This window comes from Anopheles darlingi, chromosome 2 (assembly GCF_943734745.1).
Source record: "Anopheles darlingi chromosome 2, idAnoDarlMG_H_01, whole genome shotgun sequence".
Lineage (NCBI taxonomy): Eukaryota > Metazoa > Arthropoda > Insecta > Diptera > Culicidae > Anopheles > Anopheles darlingi.
In genome coordinates this window covers 14,384,825-14,404,943 of record NC_064874.1, presented here as the reverse complement: position 1 = coordinate 14,404,943, position 20,119 = coordinate 14,384,825, and the positions used below count along the sequence as shown (strand labels likewise).

At 48.1% G+C, this 20,119-nt stretch overlaps 6 protein-coding genes across 10 annotated transcripts in view; 1 reads left to right on the top strand and 5 right to left on the bottom strand.

Annotated features, from left to right (window-relative positions):
- The window catches only part of LOC125950861 (zinc finger protein jing homolog), a 58,728-nt gene extending 55,112 nt beyond the window's left edge, over positions 1-3,616 (bottom strand). For 2 of the 4 annotated variants that reach the window (XM_049679219.1, XM_049679221.1), the window contains exon 1: positions 3,453-3,603. The gene's annotated coding sequence lies outside the window, so the exon portion shown is untranslated. Of the gene's footprint in view, positions 1-3,452 lie in introns of all 4 variants that reach the window. The other 2 variants (XR_007468759.1, XM_049679220.1) reach the window with 2 other exon arrangements.
- Positions 3,617-3,942: 326 nt separating this feature from the next.
- Positions 3,943-4,726, top strand: LOC125950908 (39S ribosomal protein L17, mitochondrial). The gene has a single exon (XM_049679290.1). It carries the CDS (start codon positions 4,023-4,025, stop codon positions 4,635-4,637), a length of 615 nt encoding a protein of 204 aa, XP_049535247.1. The 5' UTR covers positions 3,943-4,022; the 3' UTR covers positions 4,638-4,726.
- Positions 4,727-5,870: 1,144 nt separating this feature from the next.
- Positions 5,871-7,831, bottom strand: LOC125950880 (cytochrome P450 4d2-like). Its single transcript, XM_049679261.1, has 2 exons — positions 6,894-7,831; positions 5,871-6,818 (listed from the first exon to the last, which is right to left on the bottom strand). Exons 1-2 carry the CDS (start codon positions 7,526-7,528, stop codon positions 5,909-5,911), a joined length of 1,545 nt encoding a protein of 514 aa, XP_049535218.1. The 5' UTR covers positions 7,529-7,831; the 3' UTR covers positions 5,871-5,908.
- Positions 7,832-7,982: 151 nt separating this feature from the next.
- On the bottom strand, positions 7,983-15,525 carry LOC125950881 (cytochrome P450 4d2-like). Of its 2 annotated transcripts, XM_049679263.1 has the most exons (3): positions 15,465-15,525; positions 9,124-9,464; positions 7,983-9,062 (listed from the first exon to the last, which is right to left on the bottom strand). In XM_049679263.1, the coding sequence occupies exons 2-3, from the start codon at positions 9,459-9,461 to the stop codon at positions 8,159-8,161; spliced, it is 1,242 nt and encodes a 413-aa protein (XP_049535220.1). In that variant the 5' UTR covers positions 9,462-9,464; positions 15,465-15,525; the 3' UTR covers positions 7,983-8,158. The 2 variants fall into 2 exon arrangements, with proteins under 2 accessions (XP_049535220.1, XP_049535219.1); XM_049679262.1 differs by lacking the exon at positions 15,465-15,525 and having other exon boundaries at positions 7,987-9,062; positions 9,124-9,942.
- Positions 11,647-12,946, bottom strand: LOC125950889 (cytochrome P450 4d2-like). The gene is made up of 2 exons (XM_049679270.1): positions 12,609-12,946; positions 11,647-12,550 (listed from the first exon to the last, which is right to left on the bottom strand). The coding sequence occupies exons 1-2, from the start codon at positions 12,944-12,946 to the stop codon at positions 11,647-11,649; spliced, it is 1,242 nt and encodes a 413-aa protein (XP_049535227.1).
- On the bottom strand, positions 14,162-15,755 carry LOC125950883 (probable cytochrome P450 4d14). The gene is made up of 2 exons (XM_049679265.1): positions 15,124-15,755; positions 14,162-15,065 (listed from the first exon to the last, which is right to left on the bottom strand). The coding sequence occupies exons 1-2, from the start codon at positions 15,753-15,755 to the stop codon at positions 14,162-14,164; spliced, it is 1,536 nt and encodes a 511-aa protein (XP_049535222.1).
- Between the last annotated feature and the right edge of the window lie 4,364 nt (positions 15,756-20,119).

Genomic DNA, 20,119 nt, shown 5'->3' with positions numbered 1-20,119 from the left:
AATAATTTTTGGGAGAAAACTCGTCCGTATGATTAAGCACTTAGCCTGTCAGCACCGCGGTGCAACTACTTTGTTATTAGTCGTTAGCGACCTTTCTCTGTGTACGCGGGTGGGAAAATCGGACCATCAGCTTCATTCATAAAACGGAACTCGCCGCCGCGCCACTAAACCGGCAAAGGCGGCAGGCTGGTTTGGGAAAATGGCTGTCAAACTGTGGTCGGTTCTCATAGCCTCCTCGATGGTGGTTTTGTTTTCCACTGCTGGGAGGTGCCGGTTTTCGGTTAGCGCACCAAAAACAACGAACTGGAGCCGGAACAGAAACACTTCCATAGTGTTTAGAATCTAGGCAACGAACCAAAGAGAGAGAGAGGGAGAGGGACAGAGAGTGCGCGAGCAGGTGACTGAGGTTTGCTGAGAGAAGTGGGCGTTGGGTTGGAAAACCAAAAAAAAAAAAAGGGAAAACACAACGACCCGGGGAGGTACACACCATTTGCAAGGGAAAATGAGAAAAATGAGTGCGGTGCCGATGTAGGAGGGAAATAGATGATACAATTCACGAGGGTGGAAATGGGTGTTGGGAGGGGGGGGGGGAGGTGTGCGCTAGAAGGGGTAAGCGAGAGGGCGGCACGTTTGGATCGCGTTCATCGAAGCGATGGAAAACACCATCGCACACCGCACCACGACCACACTTCTCCATCCTCTCCATTCGGGAGAGTTCAAACAACTCTATGGCCGGAGTGAGCTACCTCCCTCCCCGCGTCTCCCCATTACCTTCCACACCCGTGGCGCTTTTCTTCATCTGTATGTATGTACCGAACCCTTCCGCCGGTCGGCACGCAAACGCTGGATCGTAGCATATTTGCATTACCAAGGTGAAGGGGTAGTAGCTAGAAGAGCGAGGTGTAGCAGCAGCAGCAGAAGCAGCATGGCAGTTCAGCGGCCGGCGAGAATAGGAAGGAAAACCATAAACCAACACAAACAGGAACAACGAGGTAGGCCTAGAACGTTGCGAATCCTAGCAGGCTACTACTATGACCAGCATATCTGCGCCGGCATCGTTTAATGGTTTGAAAAACACCGAAATAATACGGAAATTTGAGTTTTCCTTCAAATTAAAAATGAAGCAGAGTAAACGTTCCACAAAAACTGAAACTTTTCCGCATGGAAAATGGTGTGCTAGAACGCTCAACACCCCCCCCCCCCCCCCATCACTACCACCACCGACCGTCATCGTAATGTTGGCTGGCTTTTGTTGGCCATTTGTTTTGTTCTCACAGCATTGTTCTCCGGGCCCTATGTCGGTTGTTGTTGTTGTTGCGGGCAGATAGCTGTTTTCCACCTGCATTTCGCAACCACACCGCGACACACACACACACACGCACCTTCGAGGTCGCAAAAGGTAGCAAACCGTCATCATCCTCATCAGCCTCCAGCGGTTCGGGTGTTGGTCCTCCCGTGTGGGCCCGGGGGGATGTCGTTGCCCCATCCGCTCAGCCTCATCAGCTCATCTCAGTTGCGAGAGCGCACGAGAGATTCCGGGCATTCTCACTTCTCATCGATTTCGATATTCTGATGCTGAACTGGCTGGCTTGGATGGCTTGTTTCTGCTTGTTGGTGCTGCTGCTTGCATATCCCACCATCCAAGAACGCCAACGTGTACGGTGGCGGCCATTGGAAACCCCGCACTTTGGGGGCTTCGGCCCAAAACAAAACACTTTCGTTCCGTGTCCGCTCTCTCGCTCTCTCTCGGATGAGGCATGCGCACCTGCGAATCGAAATCCAAACTCTCCCTGGAGCTGCGGAACTCTGGAGAGCAGCCATCGGTGGGGGCAGCAGACCAGCAACGTGTTACGTGCGTGTGCATTGTTCTAGCCGCGCATACGCACCAACCAACACGCATACACAAGCGCGGACATTAAACACGCTCCATGATTTCTTTGGTTTCCCTCTTCACACCAGCGTTCGTAGCGGGCTGCTGCTGCTGCTGTTGCTGCCGCTGGTCGAACCAGATTGTCTACCAAAGGGTTTCCCTCTTCCTTCTTTCGCCTCTTGCTCTTTGGGCCGCCATTCCTGTTCTGATCACCTGGACCTGCTGCTTCTGGTGCTGAAGCCCCAGGCCAGCAGCCACCACTGGACTCTCTGGCGACTTTGGGTTAGTGAACGTGCGAGTGGGACAGCAGCAATCGACGAGCAGCACAGCACACCAATGAAGACTAGATCCAGCGCTCTTCTGCTCTCTTCACATCCGCCGTCGCTGCCGCCGCCGCCGCCGTCGCCAGCATGCTAGATGATTCCCGCATCTCTCACCCGTTCTGTGCCGTCGTCGTAGCAGCCCAGATTGTTGTTGTTGTTGTTGTTGTTGCTCTCATTCCCAGCGCTCTTCAGACAATCCACAGAGCCATCCGCAACGTTGGATACCGACATTTTCTCATATACCCATCGTAAAGCATATAAATAAAAGCATAAAGTTACACTCTTTACGGGCCCCGCCGGACTCAGCGCGTCTACACACGCATTCACAAATGCACATTGCGCAGACCGACGGTTCGCCAGCTGCAGCAACACCGACGACAGCATCTTCATCTCAGTACGTCCGCCTCAAGCAGCACCCGTTGCATCCGCCGTAATCATTATAACGGATCTTCATCCCGGTCGCCATTGGCATGTTGGCGACTTTCCACATTTCCGGCCTGTGAAGGCACTCCTAAAGCAGCCAGCCGTAGTTGATCGAGTTTCAGCCACACAAACGTACGAGACAAACGAAGAGCCACACACACGTAATAGGGATACACAGACAGACACCAGGGACGAGACAGGACACCTACAAACGGACGAACGTCCTTGGCCAACGTGGTCCGATGGTTGGAAATGAAAATGGATCAACCTCCGGCACGCGCTTCGCACCTTCCTCTCCCCGTGATTAACGCAGCACTGGCTGGCTGGTTGGGTGGCTGACCACCAGCTGGATGGGGCCGTCGTCTTCAGATTTTCACTCCGCTCATCTAATTATTGCACTCTAATCCCCGCCACGCAGCAGCTCTAGCAGCGGGGGCCACGGAAAACTCGCACACGTTTCAGGGTAACCTTCGCACACACTTTTACGCACTCTCGGCTACGACACCATTATTATCCGGAGCACGCTTTGATCCGCGATGGCTTTTCCAATCGCCACCTGTGCTGCTCGGTGTGATGCAGGCAGTTACCGCATGGCAAGGTGGCCGTCGCTAGAACACCGAGTAATTACCGAAAGGATACTTTTGGATTCAAACTGGTCAATTCGAAGGATCACAGCGGTTCACAAATCGTTCCACAAATCCACCAGGCACCAGAGCTGGTCACCTTCGCTGGCCAGGACACTGACCGGTTTCAGACGCAACAACTGCCAGCACCGCGAAGAGCAGAACGCGAAGAAGAGTTTCTACGAACTGGGCTCCTAAAACCAGACCTGATACCTGCTGGTGCTTGAGGATTGCGGTCGTTGGTCACGTTACGGACTCCCGGAACCACAACGACGGCGAGAAGCACAATTTCGCACACTTTCCGGCCAATTACCTATCCTTTTTTAATTAGTTCCATCGAGAATTAAAAATTAAAACGCCGCAAAGACGCTCAAACAACAACCGCTTCAAACGACCACCGAGAAAGGAGTGGGAGAGCGGGAGAGAGAGTCGAGCTAGCTCGCTCTCAATATAAACGCGGCCACCAAGTTGTTAAGCGTCGGCTATACGACAGCGCCGCGATGCCGAATCCCAACATATTTTTTATCGCGGTCACTATTTTCGTGGAACCAATTTCTACGGATTTGGGCAGCGCGGTACGACAATTGCGCAATCGTGTAGTCGTCACATAACAATTTTGAGACAGCGTCCACACGAAGCGTAACAGCAACTGACACAGCGAGCGCAACATCTTTGTTGACAGTTCGTGCTGTCAAAAGAAAAATGTGTTTTGATTAAATAACGCCGGCGGCTTGTTTTTTGGGTGAAAAGTTTGCATTTAATTTGCCGGCCAACTCCTGAAACATGAACCAGGCCGAAGTGACGAAGCTGATGTCGCAGTTGCGGATTGCGGTACGGCCGCGGCACCGAAACCTAAAGAACCCCCGTGGGCCCGAGGGCCGCTTGGATAAGTTGCGCAAAACGGTGACGGCGCTGGTGAAACACGAACGTATCGAGCTGAACTATCAGCGTGCGGACGAGGCCCGCGGATACGCCGAGCGGCTAATATCGGATGCCATCCGGCATGGTGATTGCCACAAACCCACGATGGAGATGGCCGATTTCTGGCTGGTGGAGAAACCGCTCGTGCACAAGCTGTTCAAGGTGCTAGCGCCGCGGTTCGAGGAGTACAAGGTGTCCGCCACCCGAATGTACAAAGCACCGAAGGATTATCCCGGCTGGTACCGCAAACGGGCAGTGCTGGAATTGCGTGGCAACCCCTACCCACCACTACTGCCGAATTCGTCCAACAACCGTAACCTGCTGCATAACGTGCTGATGGACGAGGCCCGCAAAGAACACCGGAGGGAGAAGTACGAGGAAATCGCGGCTCAAATCGGTAGCGATACGATACCAGCGGCGGCTACCACCGAAACTGTCGCTGCGAAGGAAGATCCAAAGACCCAAACGCAAGCATAACTCACTTGGACATAGGATAGCGCCATTTGTTTAGATTTATAGTAGAGCAAGAAAACAATAAATATCACCAAGTGAAACAACCACGGATTGCAAGAGTCAGGCAGCGTCGTTATCAGCTCGTGCGTAAAGAAAGAAATGGGATGCTGTTTGGTGTCCGAATGGAGCTGGAACTGAAAGTGTTATTGATTTTTGGCCCAATTCTGCGGGCACGCGCGGACAGATCGTCAGCGCAATGTCTTGCTGGGTATTATTTACTATTGCTGCCTAGGGATGAGCCGAAATACTAAACGGCCAATATTTTAATTTTGGTCTCCTTCGCAACTGCACTTGACCAAGGGGAGGACGTACGAAGCATGTTACTTAAGAAAAGTGTGTCAAGGATGCTGCCGTTTTGGCTGGTTGTCCCACTTTGGAACATCGAGCCGTTTGGTGCGTTCACGCGTTGACTATGAACCCGTAGGGATAAGAGGGGAGAATAAAAGAAAGATTGAATGTAATGCGATACCGTTGTGCCTTGATTTGTCCGTTAGAGGGACCGAGGAAGGACGGTTTCATTTTACTTCGCACGCTCGGATCCTATGCAGCGATTGTGTTTTCTTCTAGTAAATGTAGTGCATGACAAATATGTTGAACTAGACTAAATTTATCATATTTAGAAAATGTCCATCTGGCGAATCTTTTTATGTCCATGCATTGGCGTAAGCGTAGGTACTAAACCGGCCGCTACCCACTTCATAAGATGTTCAAACAAATTTGAATTTTTAATCAACAATTTTATGATTTTTTCTGCATCTCTGCTACAACGTTCGTCGCCTCAAGCAAACAGCAAACGCCCAAAAAATCTCGATACAAACAGATGGATCATAAAGCCAAGATGGCCAAGATATCAATTAAACAAACGTCCTCATCATAGGACCGAATTTGGTTATCCATACGCGCCATGGTGGCTACATGCGTGCATGACCACGGATGGTATATCTTGCGGTTGTACGATATTGGGGCTATTTCAAGGAGACACCGAAACATAACGATATGTCTGCACTTGATGTACATACGGCGGTGATTACCATGGCACCGAAATTGACCATCACGCACAGGCACGAAGCAGCATCCCGTGTAGCATATGGTTTTGTCTGCCTGTATTTGATTCCGCCCGTAAAACTGATGGAATGGCTGTACACCATCATTTTGTTCACGCGATAGACCATGCATTGCTTACGCTTTATTTCCGGTTTTTCTATTTTAGTGGATATCTGCACTGTAGATTTTACTCAATTGAATCTTTCAACTAGTTTAATGAAGGCCCCACCGTAGGGTTTCAGCGTTAGGTCAGCTTTCACCCGTAGCTCCTGCTTTGCTGAGCTGGCCAGCACGCGGTAATGGGTTAGTAGCTTCACCAAAATCGTTTTCATTTCCAGCATCGCATAGCGCTGGCCAATACAGGACCGACTGCCAGCACTGAACGGTATGAAGCTGTACGGTATCATGCGGCCGAATCCGATATCGTCACTTGCGCTTTCGGCGAAACGCTCCGGAATGAACTTGTCCGGTTCGGGGAAATTATCCGGATCGGTCTGCATGACATAGATTTGAAGCATTACCTCCGTACCAGCCGGTATCGTGACACCATCAATAACCATATCGCCACACGAGCTTCTGCCAACCATCGGTGCCGAAGGATTCAGGCGCAGTGTTTCCTTGATTACCATCTCCAAGTACCGGAGCTCCTGCGAGGAGGCATAAGTCAACCGGGCATTCCGCAGATCGCCCACCTCGCTGTGAATCGTCTTGATTTCATCGTACACCTTTTGCTGAACCTCTGGATACCGCGACAGGTAGTAGAGCACAAAGCTAAGACAGGAAGTGGTCGTTTCGTGGCCGGCAAACATGAATGTGCTCACTTCGCCCCGAATATCATCCTCCGGCAGTGGCTTGCCATCGATTTGCGTTTCCAACAGCAGGTCCAGGAAGGTCATTTTGTGTACTGGTTTTTCTCCTTCACCGTCATGTTGCCTAGCTAGATCGAGAAGATACTGGCGACGCTCGCGTATGACGGAGTTGGTGAAGTTATGCAACACCTCCACCGTTTTTCTCGTCCGATGTCCTGCATGCGTAAACGGATAGACCCACGTATGGCCGCGTACCGGATCGAACACTCGTTTGTGCACGAGGTCGATTATCCTGCAAGGATGCGGCAATCAGGCAGTCAGTGTCAACTTTCTAAGATGTAATCGAGGGGGATGTGTGCATACTCACTCTTCCGTAGCGCTAATGATCTGTCCGGTCGGATTCGATTGACAGTGCAACTGGATGCCCATCGCCGTCTCACAGATAATGTCCATTGCGCAGTATCGCAGCGGCAGATAGACATCGAAATCGTCACCACCGACGTGGGCCGCCAGCTTCGTGACCAGCACATCCGATTGCGCCACCATAACGTCCAGGAAGTCTTCTAGCATTTTGTAGTGGAACGCCGGATTAATCAACTTTCGTCTGTTGCTCCACTGTTGCCCACTCGACACCACGGTGCTCATGCCTAGCCATGGCTTCAGGAATGCGTAGAACGGTGCCTTCTGGATGGTTTTCGCCTGAATTACCTGCTCGACCACGCGGGGCTCGCTGACCAACAGCTTGTACTCGTTACAAAGGACCTGCAGCAACAGATTTTTGCCGTACCGCCGGTGGCAGTCCACCAGCGTACGCAGCACACCATCTGGAGAGGTGTCCTTGAACAAAAGGGCGCTTCCCAGCAGCGGTATCGCAGGCAGTGGTTTGAATGCAGGCAAACGCTTTAGAAGCCTGGCCACTCGGACACGATTCCTAAACACCCTTAGAGAGACGAGTATCAGAACAGCTAGCCCGAGCACTAGCACCGACTGGAGGAACAGCATTTCGAGTGCAATCAGAGCGTCTTTACCCCGAGGCCTCTTAAGACCAACTGTTGCATTGCCGCACCAGTATCATCAGTGGCGTTGACGCTATTTTTGACCGTTCTTGCTACACGGATCGCTGGAAGAAGGCGGGGTTATCAGCAACTGAGCCCTGGATTACTTTCCACCGAATGTTTAATCTATTTGGTTCACGATTTGGGATAACATTGAGGGCATGGTCAGTAGCACCCGGCGATAGGTAAGCTGTTGCGTTTCATTTAATCAAGTTGGACCTTAGGTACAATGGACTTTTTAAATTCCTCAATAAAAACACTGATTAGGACCATTTACCGTCACATCACAATACACTTCTGTTATCTTTGACGAGTTGTCCGTTAGAGCATCACGCTACTTATGGGATATCAATGGACGCGTGGAGTCGGAGTGGATGTTTTTTCTATTGATTCATTACTTTCGTATATTTATTCATGTAACTGTTAACAGAGACCATGAATTAATTGAACAGTGTATGTAGAACTAACATGAGGCAGTGTTCCTTATCGCCACGAAACCGCAGATACACGACATAGGAGAGATGTGGATTGGTTTTGGCTCATACAATTGGAACGTTAAGTACTTCTACTAGACGGTTTAGTGACGGTTTACAATCTTCACGAACGCACCATTGACCGGTTTCAGCGTCATATCGGTTTTGATAAGAAGCCGGTTCTGGTCCTCGCATGGTAGTAGTCTAAAGTTGGCCAGCACCTTCACCAGCATGGTTTTTATCTCGAGCATGGCATACCGCTGACCGATACAGTTACGTGCACCAACACTAAAAGGGATGTAGCTGTATGGGGGGCGGGCAGCCTGTGCCTCCTCACTGAATCTCTCCGGATCGAAACGCTCTGGTTCCGGATACAACTCCGGATCATTGTGGAGCGCATAGATTAGAACGCCAAATTCCATACCCTTTGGCACCGGGACACCATCGATGGTCATATCACCGGCCGATCGGCGACCGAAAATCGGTACCGATGGGTTTATGCGCAACGTCTCCTTGATAACCAGATCCAGATAGCGTAAGTCCTGGAGCGTACTGTTGGTAAGCTCGATCCGGGCCGCATCGGGACCAACTATTTCCTGAATTTCCTCGTACACCTTCTGCTGGATCGCTGGATTACGGGAGAGATGGTAGCAAGCGAAGCTGATGCACGAGGTCGTCGTATCGTGTCCAGCAAACATGAACGTATCCACCTCCTCGCGGATGTCACTATCAGACAACGGTTTGCCATCGATAGTTACGTTCAACAGCAGATCGAGTAGCGTCATTCGTCTTTTGCCATAGACGTCTATTTCCTCGAGCTTCTGGTCCGTCAGTTGACGCTCGCGTTCGTCTTGCAGCTGGTTCTTGCGCTCGCTGATCACGCGGTGTGCAAAGTCGTGCACGACCTTCACCAGCTCGTCCTGCCGACGCGATGCTTTCTGGAACCGGAACACCCACTTGTACTCTCGCCCAAGAGAGAACAGACGCTTGAAAATGATATCTGAAATTCTGAAGAAGCTGTTTGAATCCCTGTACCTGTAGGTCCATCGGATAGCCTAGTCATGCTTACTCTTTAACTGCTTCGACATACTCCGTGTGTGGATTATGCTGCGCGTTCAACTTTACACCCATGGCAGACTCGGAAATGATATCCAGTGCGCAGTATGTGACGTGCTCGTAAATATCGAAATCTGGTCCACCAACGTGTGCCTTTAGCTTCTCGATCAACACGTCTGTCTGGTGATTCATGATGATGAGAAAGTCCTCCAGAATCTTGAAATGAAAAGTCGGCGTAATGACCTTTCGACGTTGGGTCCATTTTGCACCGGTTGATACCACCAATCCCGACCCTAGCCAAGGCATCATGAAATCGTATATGATCGTCTTCTCGATCGTTTTCGCCTGCATCACCTGCTCGATGACTGCTGGATCGCTAATCTGGAACGACGGGTCATTGAAGAGACCCTGCGTGATCAGATTGCGCCCGTAGGCCTGATGCAATCCGACGAAGGTTTTGAAGATACCGGCAGCAGTTGGGTCTTTGAAGAGGTACGCTGATCCAAGAATGGGAACCGAAGGAACACACACAAACTTTGGAAACAGTTTCTGCAATCGGGCTACGGTGGCTCGATTGCGTAAGACCGTTACCAAAATCCATGATCCGGCGAGCACGATCAGTGTTAGAAGAAGCAGCAGAAACATTGTTTCAAACACTTGCTGTAGGGTGTGGTTGTTATTCTTGAAGCGGAGCGTCGCTTCACTCTCAAGGTCACTTCGCACCGGCACTATCTCCTTCTAACACAATGATACCGTCGATCACTCTGGCTCTCTCCCTCTATAAATTCGATTCAAAACGCGACCACGCATTGGCGATGTTGAAGCCACTCGCGGTTCTCGGAAACTGGCCTCGTGGTCCCCGCGGTACATGATGATATACTCGTACGAGTCGCGTTTGTGTGCGTTCTAGGCGGATGGTCGCGACTTAGCAGCAGTTATGTTGAACGCTTACGCAGTTTACGGCTGGATCACATCATATGGTAAAATACACGAGCATACGACAGTGTGCGTCTACAAACCGAGGCGTAGGTTTTCGGGGGATCGGTCCTTTCATTCACATTCATAAATGTGCGAATTAAGGCCATACTGATAGTGATTCTCCCATAGCAATTCGACGACGGCATGGTGCTCTATTAATAAGCTTGGGAATGTTGAATCATCGCAACCTCTTTGACCTAAACATTAAAGCGATAGATGCCAGTGGAAGTTGCTTGTTTTGTGTCACCAGTGATGTAACCAGGCATTAAACAAATCAAGTGAAATCTAGATAAAAACCACTCTATGTTTGTACGTAGAAGACACCAAGGAGAATGTGTAAGAACCATTCTAGGGCCTAGGAACTTGCGAATACTTGAAAACATAATTTTAGTTAAAATCATTACTTTTGATAACAGCACCTCTTCAAATGAATAACCTTTACATCGTGCATATATAACGAAAACAGTTATTACCATATGCCTTTCTCACTTCAGCTAAATTTCCAACCATTATATTTTTCTTATGGTTGCCCTGGCAATCTCTCGTAGTAAATTCCTGACTGAATAAGGCTAACGCAAGAACAAGCTATAGGGCCCTATTGCGAGTGTCTTGTCTTGCAAACGAGACTGCCTTACTACTGCTGAAAAAACTTAGCAGTCTTGTTGAGCTCTTATGAATGAACTTGTGATTTTTTACAGCCTGATTTCAAAACAAATACTAATACTACTAAATTATTCACCAACACCACTAAAAACCATCATCTTTCGCTCCAATGGTAACTACGACCAAGCCGAAAAAATATACCATTTTCAGTCTCGTTTTCAAGACTCAGAGTCTGGTGCCAAAACCTACCAGACTCTGAGTCTTGAAAACGAGACTGAAAGTCGCGTTGCCATTGGACCGAAAGATATTTGGTTTTGGTGGTGTTGGTGAATAATTTAGTAGTATTAGTATTTGTTTTGAAATCAGGCTGTAAAAAATCACAAGTTCATTCATAAGAGCTCAACAAGACTGCTAAGTTTTTTCAGCAGTAGTAAGGCAGTCTCGTTTGCAAGACAAGACACTCGCAATAGGGCCCATAGATTCCTAGTTATTGTACGGTCGGATTCAAATCAAACTCTTGTGGCTCACTAGAACTCCTACAAGATATTCCTTTTCACTATGGCACTTTACATGCAGGTCTTACGTGGCCACAGAACAGCAACATGAATTCGTTCGTCGAAATTATAAATCACAGGCGAGACGTTACCTAAAGTTTCGCGGTCACGATATCAACTTTCACAGGTTAGAAAATTTCTAAACAAAATGTGTTGAATTTTGTACCAGCGTAGTTCTTTACTGAGAAATATTATTACAACTGCCTGGCGCAGAGTTGTGCATTCCGTTATATTTGCTACCGTGCTATCGCAAAGATGCATCTGCATCAACCTGGGAGTCTAGGTTTGATTAATATTCATAATGCCAACCTATTACTGAAGGAAGGACCACCGCAGAGATTTGTATTAGTTTCGGCAACTCAACTGTCGGAACGAATTGATAAGCATTGCTACGGGGCGGTTTAGTGACGGTTTACAATCTTCAAGAATGTACCATTGACTGTTTTCAGCGTGATAGTGGATTGGAGACATGCTCTGTTCCGGTCCTCGCAAGGTAGCAGCCTATAGTTGGCCAGCACCTTCACTAGTACGGTTTTAATCTCGAGCATAGCATACCGCTGACCGATACAGTTACGCGCACCAACACTAAAAGGGATGTAGCTGTATGGGGGGCGGGCAGCCTGTGCCTCCTCACTGAATCTCTCCGGATCGAAACGCTCTGGTTCCGGATAGAACTCCGGATCATTGTGGAGCGCATAGATGAGAATAACAAACTCCATACCCTTTGGCACCGGAACACCATCGATGGTCATATCACCGGCCGATCGGCGACCGATGATCGGTACCGAGGGGGTGATGCGCAACGTCTCCTTGATAACCAGATCCAGATAGCGTAAGTCCTGGAGCGTACTGTTGGTAAGCTCGATTCGGGCGGCATCGGGACCAACTATTTCCTGAATTTCCTCGTACACCCTCTGCTGGATTGCTGGATTACGGGAGAGATGGTAGCAAGCGAAGCTGATGCACGAGGTCGTCGTATCGTGTCCAGCAGCCATGAACGTATCCACCTCCTCACGGATGTCGGTATCAGACAACGGCTTGCCATCGATGGTTACGTTCAACAGCAGATCGAGTAGCGTCATTCGCCTCTTGCCATAGACGTCCATTTCCTCGAGCTTCTGGTCCGTCAGTTGACGCTCGCGTTCGTCTTGCAGCTGGTTCTTGCGCTCGCTGATCACGCGGTGTGCAAAGTCGTGCACGACCTTCACCAGCTCGTCCTGCCGACGCGATGCTTTCTGGAACCGAAACACCCACTTGTACTCTCGCCCAAGAGAGAACATTCGCTTGAACATGATGTCTGAAAGCCTGATGGAAAATGTTTAGAACTTCGGGCAGGTCCATATGTATATCTTATCGTTCTTACTCTTTAACTGCTTCGACATACTCCGTGTGCGGATTATGCTGCGTGTTTAACTTTACACCCATGGCAGACTCGGAGATGATATCCAGTGCGCAGTATGTGACGTGCTCGTAAATGTCGAAATCTGGTCCAGCAACGTGCGTCGTTAGCTTCTTGATCAACACGTCCGCCTGATGATTCATGATGACCAGAAAGTCCTCCAGAATCTTGAAATGAAAGGCCGGCGTAATGACCTTTCGACGTTGAGCCCATTTTGCACCGGTTGATACCACCAATCCCGACCCTAGCCAAGGCATCATGAATTCGTAGGAGGTTGATTTCTCAATCGTGTTCGCCTGCATCACCTGCTCGATGGCTGCCGGATCGTTAATGTGGAACATAGGACTATTGAACAGAACCTGTGCGACTAGGTTGCGCCCGTAGACCTGATGCCAGCCGTTAATGGAGTTGAAAATACCGGCCGGAGATGGATCTTTGAAGAGGTACGCTGATCCAAGAATAGGAACTGACGGGATACACACAAACTGAGGAAACAGTTTCTGCAATCGGGCTACGGTGGCTCGATTGCGTAAGACCGTTACCAAAATCCATGATCCGGCGAGCACGATCAGTGTCAGGAGAAGCAGCAGAAACATTGTTTCCAACACTGAATATTAGGATATCACTTTGATGGTCTCTTAGCATCGGCACTAATTCCTTCTAACGCAGTAATACGTTCACTATTTCTGTTTTTAACCATTTGCTTCAGAAAGGGACCGATGATGTTGAAGCCACTCGCGGTTTTCGTAAAATGACTGTCACGGTCCCCACTGTTCATGGTGATATATTCTAGCGAAACGCGTGTGTTTGCCTTCCAGGAGGATGATCACGGCTTAGCTGAATATGTTCTACGAGAGCGGTGTAGGCGTTACAGGTGCGAGTTGATTACACAGCTTTTGCCTGAATGCAATCTCTTCATATGCTAAGGTATATGAGCTATACGATGGTCTGCGTTTACGATGGGTGAAGAAAATCTACTAACAATTTAAGCGAAGCTATTATTATACACAAAAAAACCACAAGGTGAAAATCAACCTTCCAGGAACTAAAACCATGTGGTTATTTGAACATGTCTTTCGTCAGGGATACCCTGTCAATGCAATATATAATATAGTCGATTTTGTAAAATACGACGAAAAATATAATTATTTTCAAATAACTTTTGTTCTCCTCCACTCCAAAATGAAATAAAAAAAGATATCGCGTGGGTTCATTGACCTAATAGTATGTCCACGGCATCTCTTGGCTTCATTTTCGTTCAATTTATTGTATCTATTGCTATTTGAAATAATATTAATTCGAGGAACAGTTTACGGTAAACGTAATAGGTCGCAACAATACGTCGCAAAAATGATCTACCAGGGAGACTTGCTTTGATTAATTTTTATAATGCCAATCAATTGCTGGAGAAAGGAGTTAAGAACAGGAGGGAGGTAGATTGATTTCGACAACTCATACAGTCGATACAGTCAACTCATAGAGGTGGAACGAATTGATAAGCATCACTACGGGGCAGTTTAGCGACGGTTTACAATCTTCACTGACGAATCATAGAATATTTGCGGCCTGATAGTGGATTGGGGAAGTGATCTGTTCTTGTCCTCGCAAGGTAGCAGCCTATAGTTGGCCAGCACCTTCACTAGTACGGTTTTAATCTCGAGCATGGCATACCGCTGACCGATACAGTTACGCGCACCAACACTGAAAGGGATGTAGCTGTATGGCGGGCGGGCAGCCTGTGCCTCCTCACTGAATCTCTCCGGATCGAAACGCTCTGGTTCCGGATAGAACTCCGGATCATTGTGGAGCGCATAGATGAGAATAACAAACTCCATACCCTTTGGCACCGGAACACCATCGATGGTCATATCACCGGCCGATCGGCGACCGATGATCGGTACCGAGGGGGTGATGCGCAACGTCTCTTTGATAACCAGATCCAGATAGCGTAAGTCCTGGAGCGTACTGTTGGTAAGCTCGATCCGGGCCGCATCGGGACCAACTATTTCCTGAATTTCCTCGTACACCTTCTGTTGGATCGCTGGATTACGGGACAGATGGTAGCAAGCGTTACTGATGCCCAAGTTTGTCGTTTCGTATCCGGCAAACATAAACGTATCCACCTCCTCACGGATGTCGGTATCAGACAACGGTTTGCCATCGATGGTTACGTTCAACAGCAGATCGAGTAGCGTCATCCGTCTCTTGCCGTCGACGTCCGTTTCCTCGAGCTCCTGGTTCGTTAACAGACGCTCGCGTTCGTTTTGCAGCTGTTTTTTGCGCTCGTTGATTACAAGCTGTGCAAAGTCGTGCACGACTTTCATCAGCACATTTTGCCGACGAGATGCCTTCTGCAGCCGAAACACCCACTTATAATCTCGCGCAAGAGAGAACATTCGCTTGAACATGATGTCTGAAAGTCTAATGGAAAATGTTTAGAATTTCGGGCAGGTCCACCTGAATGTCTTATCGTTCTTACTCTTGAACTGCTTCGACATACTCCGTGTGTGGATTATGCTGCGTGTTCAGCTTTACACCCATGGCAGACTCGGAGATGATGTCCAGTGCGCAGTATGTGACGTGATCGCAGATGTCGAAATCTGGTCCACCAACGTGCGCCGTTAGCTTCTTGATCAACACGTCCGCCTGATGATTCATGATGACCAGAAAGTCCTCCAGCATCTTGAAATGAAAGGCCGGCGTAATGACCTTACGGCGTTGGTCCCATTTTGCACCGATTGATGTAATCAATCCCGACCCGACCCAAGGCATCAAGAATTCATAGGAGGTTGATTTCTCGATCGTTTTCGCCAGCATCACCTGCTCGATGACTGCCGGATCGCTAATCTGGAGCGACGGGTCATTGAAGAGACCCTGCGTGATCAGATTGCGTCCGTAGACCTTACAAAATCTGACGAATGTTTTGAAGATACCGGCCCGAGTTGGGTCTTTGAAGAGGTACGCTGATCCAAGAACGGGAATGGCCGGAACACACATAAACTTTGGAAACAGTTTCTGCAATCGGGCTACGGTGGCCCGATTGCGCATGACCTTCACCAAAACCCTTGATCCGGCGACCACGATCAGCGTCAGCAGAAGCAACAGAAACATCGTTTCAAACAATGGATATTGTGATTTCACTTTGATGGTCTCCTAGCACCGGTACTACCTCCTTCTAACGCAGTAGGACGTTAACTATTTATATTTTTAATAATTTGCTTCAAAAAGGGACCAATGATGTTGAACCCACTCGCGGTTCTCGTAAACTGGCCGTCGTGGTCCCCACTGTTTATGATTTTATATCCTAGCGATGTGTGTTTGTGTGCCTTCCAGACGGATGATCACAGCTTAGCTGAACGGTCTACTAAAGTGGGGCAGGCGTTACAGGTGCGAGTTGATTACACAGCTTTTGCCAGAATGCAATCTCTTCATATGGCAAGGTATATGAGCCATAAGACGGTCTGGACTGTAACTTACAGTCCAGATCTCTTGGACTGTAACTTACAGATTCTGTATGTGACCCTCTTACGCTACAGCAGTTCATATCCGTGATCTACTGTGGGGATCATGATGATGAATAATACTCGTACGAGTCGCGTTTGTGTGCGCTCTATCGGGATGGTTGCGAATGGAGGTGATCACGTTCCTTCGAGGTTCGTCTGAAGAAATCAGCGTCTTTAATCACAACGGAGATCGTCGCACATTCGTAGATGTGTTGCGGATTAATGCTGCTTTTTCTAATCATATCTTAGATTAGAATTTCTGAGTTTTCTAATCATATCCTACAAAGGTCGAGTCGTATGTTTGAATGATCTACTAAATGATCTGTAAATTAACTCGAGAGATGTAAGTGGCAGTTACATGTTTCCTGTCGCCAGTGGTATATAATTGAAAATCATTGTCTTCGTCTGATGAACTGAAACGGATAAATACAATGATCAATTTTTTTCCACAACACCACAAAATGAAAGTCGCTGGCGATAAACATTTTAAAAACCATAATTTTTCTGCATTGTTATAAAGAAGGTTAGCATGTAACTTTTCATGTAAATGTCATCGAAAATTGTTTCAACATCAATCTGTATACACTAGAACAGTAGAACAACATAATTAGAATCGATCAACATTTGTAGCATGCTTCCACGGTCGATTCAGTTTAGCTGCTACTGGCGTGAAATTTGAATTCAAGTGCAATGGCCTATCGCATTGATGAATGTCAATGTGCCTAATTCTGTGAAACTCATAAACAATGACCAGCGAACCGTTCAACACAATAAAGCAAGGGCAACACACCAAACGACCCGTTGTGGTTCTAAGCAGTGTTTATGATACCGACGTCGCAGGGCAACACATCATATTCGGAAAAGCCAAAGCTCTTTGTTGCAGATCCGGCTCTGCGGCATTTCGGGAGGGAATGGTTCGAGTTTACAGACTCCTTCGCATATCGCCTCGCTTGCAATCCTGCACCGCACATTTATATCTTCGCCAACCGAGGAGCCTAGCTTTGATTATAATTTATAATGCCAACCAGTTGCTAAGGGAAGGAGTTAGATCGGGCCCAGAGCAACTTCCTGGCCGTGCTAGGGACACGATTGTTTGCAAAACGGCGCACACCAACACGACGAGAAGACCGGTGCGTCTCACGTTTGCACGATCAGGTGGCCGATTGTGGGGCATCGGGCACCAATAAATCAGGATCTGCTCGACGGCAAACGGCGGCGAACGGAAGCGGCTTCTTCTTGCGTTGCGTTGTTTATAGCTGATTTATCGATGCCAAGACAGCGAAAATCTTAATGCCAATCGGGCGCCGATAAAGAAGGCCGACACAGCCGACACCTTCAAATTAGCGCACCTTTCTAGTGGGTGTGTATTAGCCAGTCTGGCTCTTCGATCATCCGGACAAGTAGTTCGGCAAGGATTTGCCATTACCTGGAAATGATGGGTGAGTTTGATGCATGGCCGTAATAAAGCAGAAGATGGGGAAACATTATGAGCGCTGGGCGCACTGATTGGCTGTGTAAATCATGGCCCGTATTGTAGAAGAACACGGGAATGAACGATGCATCTTGTCTTGTTAAGGCCATTTGCTATACAGTGAGTAAAGATTGGTATGGATTTCTAGCCTTCCAATAACTTCTTGTATTGAGTTTTGGTCGAAATTTGTTCCTATGGTAGTGCCGTAAGGCTCTTCGAACTACAGAGAACAATCACATATGGCAATACTCGTGTTTTTCATTCGACACGAGTGTTTTTCTCTAGCGCCTTAATGGATCCAGTTCTTTTTTCTAATAACAAACGAAATTCATTTCTCGCTTTGATGTAACGCGCCTAATTCATGTCAAAGTCCAGGAATAATGCCATCTGAAGCCGCATTTGCGAGGGAAATCAGGAGAAACCCAAATTGGATCTTCACGAAATTGATTTTCCTCCCGGGCCACCCTCTGCGCTCTTGGTTCTCGCTTTCAACACAGGCCAAACACAGTGTGAACGTTTTTTTTTCCCCGGAAGTCATAAGAGGTAATCAGAAACCCGTTACTAACGACATAGCGGCGTGGAATTCAAGCTTCAGGTAAACAAATCAAATTATAGGCTCTTTCGAAACCTATCGGGAGGAAATCATGCCTTAGCGCTGGCTAGAAGCTAAACCAATGGCGGCTGAATCCTTGCTATCACACCGAATCATCTCCGGGACGCTCACTATCAGGTGCGGGTTCTTCGGTCTGGCTGCCTTGCTACAACTGATTCTTGAAATAATCCGTTTTTCGAGGCGTTTGTCGTGTTGTGGCCTAGCGACTTAATCCTATTATCGCACGCCCGCAGCCCCGCTTCCTCTTGCTGCTGCTGCTGCTTCTGCTTCTGCAGGTTATCGTTAGTCAGGTGACAGATGCTTGCATACCTTGCAGGCGCTCGTAAACAAGAGGAAAATGCTACCTCGAGACGCTGCCTAGCCTGCTACGATGCTACGGAGCGGATTACAGTTAGCTTTCTCAAAAGAACACAGAAGCCAATAAGAATCTTAGCATGCCGTGGGCGCTTCAGGCCACCCCCGTAGAACGGTGAATTTGCCGGTATTCGGGATGGTCGTACAAATAATTAAATGTTTATTGAAGTGTAACGTTATCAGGCCAGTGATTTATGGTGCTCGGTTTACCTCCGGTCCTGATCTTTATCCTGCGGTTATGTTGGCCGTAATTTGACCAGCTTTCAAATTAGCCATCGACCACCATCGACATCCCTATTGCCGGGAGCAGTAACCTGGTATCGCAACGGTGAGGCAGACGTTGTATGGTGCATTGTTTAAAAACATTCCAAAGCCCAGGATGGCGCCCAATGGTTGAGATAAATCTTTAATAGTATGTAGCGCGGTATCAGGGCACTGAAAAGAAGAACGAAACTTTGAGTTCTTTCGCGTTTTTGTGAACGTTCAGCCCTGTTTACACATGGTCTCGAGCTATCGGCGAAGGAAACTTTCCTCTTTATGAAACGATTTTCGATTGCCTACGGCTCTGCAGCGGTACTGTCTGGCGTCTTAAAAAATTGTGTACAATAAGGCGCTACTTCTCGCCCCATTACGAAACCTATATTGTAGAGCGTTTCAAAAGAACGTCATTAAGCGAACTTTTCCATTTTCCGGAGGAGCGCCTTCTTTCGCTCGGCAGCTTTCTTTATTCATCAAAACGCGCCACGTGGGCGGGCACCGGGAAGCGCCACTCGAAGAGCAATAAATTGATCTTCTGTGGTCGTCACGATTTGCGTCGCAAGGGGAAAAATGTGAAAAAATAACAAACTCAACTCAACAGTACCGCGCATAAGTGGTTGCTTGAAGCATAGTGACGGTTCCGTGTGCTACATGCCCAAGTGTTATGTCATAGCGACCGTGTGCCTGGAAATTGCCGTCGCCAAAGCGGTAGCGGCAGCGGTCCAATGGTGAGAATCAAATTTCCCATACACTACAAAACTGTATCGCGTTGCAGAGCGTGAAGCAACGCGGTGAAGATGCTATTGACGTCCTTGTTATCAGCTTATCGTTTCCTCGCCAACGATGGAAATATGCTCATTTTTATAGTAGCTCTTTCGGCGTGTGAAGAGACACTCGAACGGCATCGATGGCCTGAATAGGAGGATGAGCAGACAGATTGCGGAAGTAGCAATTGTTTGATTGTCTTTTTTGTTTCTTTGCGGCCGGAACAAACCGACAAAGCTTTGGTTTGGAGAGTGTTGATGTTGAGCAATCAGCAAGAGGAATACGCCACTTCCCCATTTTTGCACCTAAAAATAATTGCCTAATCTAATTCGTTTAGATGATCACTTCTTATCTCACAGCCTATTTCTATACAATAATTTATTTGATCAACTTTTTTCCTCGACAGTAACTTGTATCAAGCTAAGCGCCATCGTTCCTAGCTGGCTGATGAATAACTTTATGCTTCCCCGTGGGCCCTCCCATCAGATGGTGGTCGAAAATCATTAAAAGT

Bases quoted from the DNA above. Each gene is read 5' to 3' on its own strand.
- LOC125950908 (XM_049679290.1), top strand. From the start codon at position 4,023: ATGAACCAGGCCGAAGTGACGAAGCTGATGTCGCAGTTGCGGATTGCG.
- LOC125950880 (XM_049679261.1), bottom strand. From the start codon at position 7,528: ATGCTGTTCCTCCAGTCGGTGCTAGTGCTCGGGCTAGCTGTTCTGATA. The intron at 6,819-6,893 runs GTGAGTATGCAC...GCATCCTTGCAG, and splicing joins ATCATTAGCGCTACGGAAGA to GATAATCGACCTCGTGCACA.
- LOC125950881 (XM_049679262.1), bottom strand. From the start codon at position 9,755: ATGTTTCTGCTGCTTCTTCTAACACTGATCGTGCTCGCCGGATCATGG. The intron at 9,063-9,123 runs GTAAGCATGACT...CAGCTTCTTCAG, and splicing joins TATGTCGAAGCAGTTAAAGA to AATTTCAGATATCATTTTCA.
- LOC125950889 (XM_049679270.1), bottom strand. From the start codon at position 12,946: ATGCAGGCGAACACGATTGAGAAATCAACCTCCTACGAATTCATGATG. The intron at 12,551-12,608 runs GTAAGAACGATA...ATTTTCCATCAG, and splicing joins TATGTCGAAGCAGTTAAAGA to GCTTTCAGACATCATGTTCA.
- LOC125950883 (XM_049679265.1), bottom strand. From the start codon at position 15,755: ATGTTTCTGTTGCTTCTGCTGACGCTGATCGTGGTCGCCGGATCAAGG. The intron at 15,066-15,123 runs GTAAGAACGATA...ATTTTCCATTAG, and splicing joins TATGTCGAAGCAGTTCAAGA to ACTTTCAGACATCATGTTCA.